The sequence below is a fragment of the Macaca fascicularis genome, chromosome 2, assembly GCF_037993035.2.
Source record: "Macaca fascicularis isolate 582-1 chromosome 2, T2T-MFA8v1.1".
In the NCBI taxonomy this organism is placed as follows: domain Eukaryota; kingdom Metazoa; phylum Chordata; class Mammalia; order Primates; family Cercopithecidae; genus Macaca; species Macaca fascicularis.
This window is the reverse complement of record NC_088376.1, coordinates 109,405,063-109,411,076: the sequence shown is the minus strand read 5'-3', so window position 1 is coordinate 109,411,076 and position 6,014 is coordinate 109,405,063. Positions and strand designations below refer to the sequence as shown.

The window sequence follows — 6,014 nt, the reverse complement described above, 5'->3', positions numbered from 1 at the left end:
GAGGTCCTCACCAGAAGCAGATGCTAGTGCCATGCTACTTGTACACTCTGCAGAACTGTGAATGAAACAAGCCTCTTTTCTTTGTAAATTACCCAGACTCAGCTATTCCTTTATAGCAAAATGAACAGACTTAGACAGTATGCCTGTGCAGAGAAGGGCCCATAAGCCAATGCTGGTCTCTCATCTGCTCGCGCCTGGCAAACGCAATTCCAGGATCGATTTGGAACACCTTCTACTGTCACCCAGGCCTACCCACTCTGGAAACAGATATTTATCAACATAATTACCAGCTTGCATTACTATCTCTTATCTGGCAAAGGCAGGGCAGGCTCCGTACTCTCTTCCCTTGCCCTGGGGGTTGGCTTTGTCATGACCCTCCATACACTCACCTCAGTCTTCCAGTCCAGAGGCCACTCTCCTTGGAACAGGGTCAATTCCCAGCCTAGACACTCACTGTCAACTCTTTCCGAATACTGGACTGGGCCCTTGTGTGTTGCTGGGAGGAGACCATCTCGGGCCTTTGTATACTGGGAGATAGTGGGAGCTTGGGGAGGGGCATGAGTCTCCTTTTACTTTCCTGCTGACCTGCTGGAGGCCTTAGGTCAAATTTTAATTTGCACAGGAGCAATACCAGTATTCATCCAGTTCAGGTCGTGCCCTAAGCCCACCACTTGGACACCCGTTTCCTCTTTCCGGCAGATACTAGGCAGCAACTGTCACTGGTCAGACAATATATTTCAGAGCAGGTGTATGTATGTCAGAGGTTACTTTTTTTTTTTTTTGAGATAGAGTCTCGCTCTGTCACCCAGGCAGGAGTGCAGTGGTGCAATCTTTCACTGCAACCTCTGCCTCCTGGGTTCAAGTGATTCTTGTGCCTCAGCCTTCCAGTAGCTGGAATTATAGGTGCATGTCACCACATGTTTATATTTTTAGTAGAGATGGGGTTTCACCGTGTTGTCCTGGCTGGTCTTGAGCTCCTGAGCTCAGGTGATCTGCCCACGTTGGCCTCCCAAAGTGCTGGAATTACAGGCATGAGCCACCAGACTTCAATTACTTCCTTAGAAATTAGGCATCCCCTTAGAAGTGATAGATTTTTATGGCTATCTGGAATATTTAAAATCAGAACTTTCTATCTAGCCAGGTACCGTGCCTCCTTACATCCATCTTTCAATAGAAGTTTCATAAAGTCAATCCTTTGTTCAATTTTACTAAGAAAAATCTCAGCTTCATTCAGTTCAGTCACTGGGAGGACATGGTCTAAGGAGCAAATAGTTTCTGAGATCCTGTCCTCTGAACATGAAAAATTCTGGTTAGCTGGTAGGAATCCCAGAGCTCCAAGCTGACAGCCCTCACGTGAGGCTTGTGGGCGAGAACTCCACATGTGGACCGCATGTTAGTAAAACAGAGTCATCCACAGTTCAAAGCCATTTGAGACTGCACAGGTCAGCCCCATTATTCGTGGAGTCTATCTGTGATTTTGCCTACCTGTAGAAATCTATTAGTAACCCCCGTATCAGTACTCATGGTGCATTTGTGGTCATTCACAGACACGTGCAGAGCAGGAGAAATTGGAGTCACCAGCACCCGTGTTCCCAACTGAGCCGGAGCAGGGCCTGTGTGTTCCCTGCCTGTTTGTTCCAGCTTTTGTACTATAAACAAACGTCCTTCTCCTGATCTATTTTGCCATGCGTTCCACATTTTTGTGCTTCTGTTGGTGATTTTGCCTGTTTTCAATGGTTCTCAAGCATAGTGCAGAGCACTGTCTGGTGTTCCTAAGAGTGAGAAGGCTATGATGTGCCTTATGGAGAGAGTATATGTGTATTAGAGAGGCCTGGGTTATGATGCTATGGGCTGGGAGTTCCCTGTTAATCAACAATTTACACTAATTACATTACCTTTAAAAAGAAAGATCTTGTGGCACGTCCTGCCCGCCCTCACCCCTGAGCAGCATGCACACCTCCCTCCATGGAGACAACTGTTTGAGAATGCAGGTTTTCATCCCGATGCTTTTGACTGCAAATGCCTTCACAGTCTGACCTCAGAGGGTCTGTGCAAAATTCCCTGGTGAGGGGGCCCACAGGCTTCACAAGATTTCCAAATGGTTTGTGAATCATAGACACTTCAGACTCAGTTCTCTAGAGAGTGAACACAATTGTGAAGGTCTTTTTTTAAAATACTGAAGTGAAAGTCACAGAACAAATGTAACCATTGAAAGTGAACAGTTCAATGACATTTAGTGCATTGACAGTGTTGTGCAAGCACACCTCTATCTCAGTCCAAAACATTTGCATCACACCTCTCTCCCCTGCAAAAGAAACCCCATCAGGATTAAGCAGCTGCTTCCCATCTCCCACTACATCTCCCACTCCAGGCCCTGCTAGCAATTCATCTAATAGATTTACCTATTCTGGACCTTTCACATAAATGAAATCATATAACATATGACTTTTTGTATCTGATTTTTTTTCTGATTTAGCATCATGTTTCCAAGGCTCATATAGCAGTTCTTGCAACAATCACCACAATAACAATGAGGATGACACAACAGCAGAAAATGCTTACGTTCCTACAGATGTGGTTCTGCAATATGTAGGAACAGACATTCTTTCTTGAGGCCCAGGGCTCAACTCCCTCCTCCACCTTGTAAATGGAGTATACTCTTGGGGTCTGAGATTGGGGGAGGCTTGTAACCTGTTTGGACCTAGCACAGAAGCCCTCCAGACAGGCCTCACAGTTGTCACTATTGTGTGGTCCTTCAAGAGAGATGTCCTTGATCATAGGAACCTCCTCTGTCAACTGAAATCTTCCTCTATAGCATTTCTTCATAATTCGGAACACCAGGTTTTTCAGGATTCTTGAGATGTTCTCTTGCGTGAACTCAGGGTCCTCAAACAGAGGTTGGGGGCACTTCTTACATCTCTGGGTAAACACCCTCATCTTTACCTGGCCCCTGAACTTCTCCTCACTCCAGTGCATGTGGAAAAGGACCAGAACCTGGGCAGAGGCCCAATTACGAGAGCAGGAGGAGCACTGGAACCTGTGGAGACAGAAGAGAGCCTCAGCCTGGCTCCATGTGGCCAAATCACAGGGCACTGCCAGAGAGAGAAAGGAGCTACCAACTGCAGAGAGACATGACTTGACTGGGGCTGTGGCTCAGTGGTGGAAGAAATTACTAAGACCTCATTCCCATCTCCACTGTGCCACTGACACGCTGCATGCCACACACTGTCTGCTATGAAAACAGTGAATTGCAAGCTGTTAGATCTGGGAGGGACCTTGGGCATCTTCTAAGTCCAACACATTCATTTTAGAGATGAGGCACACTCTGGAAACTCCTCATGTCCAGAGACCCAGTGGGTGTAAAAAGGCATGACTGGGACTCTGGTCTCCCTATTCCAAAGCAAAGCTTCTTCAAATGTAGATTCAAATGGGTCAGAGGCTACAACTGCAGCAGCAGCCAGTTCAGTTCAGGACCCTGAAATCCACAAATCCATATAGGTGAGTGTTGATTAAGTTATAGACTCATGAGTTGGCGGCAGGAGCCTGAAGAGTCCAGGATTCTCCTAGAGGAAAGCCTTTGCCTTTCTCTTGGCTGCCGAGGGTCCCTGGTCGGCAGTATTGCAGGGAGATCACAGCGTCCAGCTCTCTCTTCATTTGTTCCCCCTCCAACCCAGTTCCTTTGCTCAAAGTAGCCTGGAAAGCTTCATATTCTGAATGCCACTGGCTGCAGACAGGGTTCAAGAGAATGACACCTTGTCTCAGCAGGGAGGAGGGCAATTTTCTGAGCTAAGGTATCTGGACAAATACATGTTAGGAGGTAGAGAGAGAATAAGGCTGGAAGCACATGGCTGTACCCAGGAAAGGAATTATGGGAGAGGCAGAGAGCTGCAGTGTGGCGGAGACATTTAATGCTCACCTAATTATCCATGCACTCCCTCCCACTTCCCAGCCCCTTTGCCGTGAGGTTGGGGCCATGGGATCATTGGGCGATGAGATGAGGCCAGCAGTGATATATGTTCCTTCCAGATATGGTCACAGAAGCCCTGGTAAGACATTCCAGCTTTCTCTTCCTCTGCTTCGGTGACCTTGGAAGCCACATGTAAGGTTAAATCAGTGATATTTCCAGGTTTATTTGTCACTGTCACTGAGCCTAGCCTTGGCTTGATGCCTGGATACAGGGAAATTAGGCCGCGGGTGGTGAATTGGAGAGGGCTGGGAAGACTGAGTTAGTCCAGGGCATGCTCCTATATCTTGACTCTAGCTGCAACCCACAGAGTGAATGCAAGGTTGAAATGAGAGGGAGAGGTCAAGAAGCTGTGATCACTGTGAGAGGACCTTGCTGGGAGTCACCCAGAGTCAGCAGTGCAGAGGGACCTGGGCCCTGCTCTGAGCAGACGTCCACTGCCATCCCCTGGGTCTCAGTGCTGTGTTCCTGTGCTGGTTCAGAGTTCAAACTTCCCACAGATAAACAGACTGAGACTTTGGTGCAATGCTCCCTATGGCAGCTCCTGGCCTGAGAAAGCCATAGGCCAGTGGGAGGGCTCTGCTCCCTCTATGTAGACTCTCCCCTGGAGGGGGCAGCAGGTGGGACAGAGTCCCCAGCCTCCACCCTCTGTGCACTGTGGGCAGTCATCCCCGTCACCCTCCCAAGCCTTGGGGCTCCCCATTTCCACCTGGAAAAGAGAGGATGAGACTTAGGACGATTTCTAAGACTCCTATTTTAAAAAGATTCTATCAGCTCAGAGTAGAGAGGGGCAGGATTGCTGCCTGGTGCCCAGGCCCCCTGCTCCTCCGGCCTCCCCCGGGGGGGTCTCCTCAGTGCCGTGAGTCTCTCCTCCTAGGGGTTCCATGGTGGGTCCAACAGTCTCCCTAGGCAGGGGGTACATGCACCGCCCATGGGTGCAACAGCTGTCCTTCCTCCCCTCCCCTTTCCTGGCTGCTCCCTGTCCCCACCCCCGCCCGCAGACTGATTTCTCTGTATTCAGGCATTAGCTCACAAAAGTGCTCAGGCCTGCTCTTGTTTTGGGGCTCATTGTAATTGTGAAAAAACAATCTTTTTTTTTTTTGAGACGGAGTCTCGCTGTGTCGCCCAGGCTGGAGTGCAGTGGCGCAATCTCGGCTCACTGCAAGCTCCGCCTCCCGGGTTCACGCCATTCTCCTGCCTCAGCCTCCCGAGTAGCTGGGACTACAGGCGCCCGCCACCGCGCCCGACTAATTTTTTGTGTTTTTAGTAGAGACGGGGTTTCACCATGTTAGCCAGGATGGTCTCTATCTCCTGACCTCGTGATCTGCCCACCTCGGCCTCCCAAAGTGCTGGGATTACAGGCGTGAGCCACCACGCCTGGCCGAAAAAACAATCTTTAATGAAGTTAAAACTTCTTGGATGATGGGCATCTTATTTCCCATAGTCTTCAATTTGCAAGCATGGAATAGAACAAGAAAAGTAACAAGTATACCTAGTAAGAAATGCTCAAGGATTTTCTGGAATTCGTACCATCATATTCCCCCTCACCTGGCGAAGGTCCACTGCTGGTATTGCATCCAGCCTGGCTTCAGGACGTTGGGAAGAAGGCCCTTGTCTGGTCTCAGGGTCCATCTGTGCCATGGCTTCACCTCCTGCATTAACTCCTGAAACATTTGCTTCCACACTTCTGTGTCCCGAGTCATCTCTGCTGTTACGGTGTGCCAGGGTGGGTTGAGCTCTCCTGGGCCCTGGCAGGTCTGTAGTGGGAGATGAGGTTTCTCACTTCACAGGGCAAGGGCTCAGACCTGCCCTCCCTTTGAGGACCTGGATTGGGCCCATGGATCATGTCTCTGCCCCAGGGACAAAGGTCAGTTGGCTCCAAGTTCAGAGGATGGCACTAGGCTCCACAAGGAATTTCAAAAGGCACAGAACTTGTGATTTTATTCATCAAAATGTTGCCAAGGGAGAGCTCTAAACTCCAAATCAGGAGGAGTGCACTTCACTTCAGTGTGGCTCTGCTGTCTACCTGCCTGTGACCAGGAACACATCT

General features: G+C 49.3%; 1 protein-coding gene across 1 annotated transcript; it reads right to left on the bottom strand.

The window, feature by feature from the left end:
- Positions 1-2,136: 2,136 nt before the first annotated feature.
- On the bottom strand, positions 2,137-5,752 carry RTP3 (receptor transporter protein 3). The gene is made up of 2 exons (XM_005546909.5): positions 5,513-5,752; positions 2,137-3,037 (listed from the first exon to the last, which is right to left on the bottom strand). Exons 1-2 carry the CDS (start codon positions 5,665-5,667, stop codon positions 2,494-2,496), a joined length of 699 nt encoding a protein of 232 aa, XP_005546966.3. The 5' UTR covers positions 5,668-5,752; the 3' UTR covers positions 2,137-2,493.
- Between the last annotated feature and the right edge of the window lie 262 nt (positions 5,753-6,014).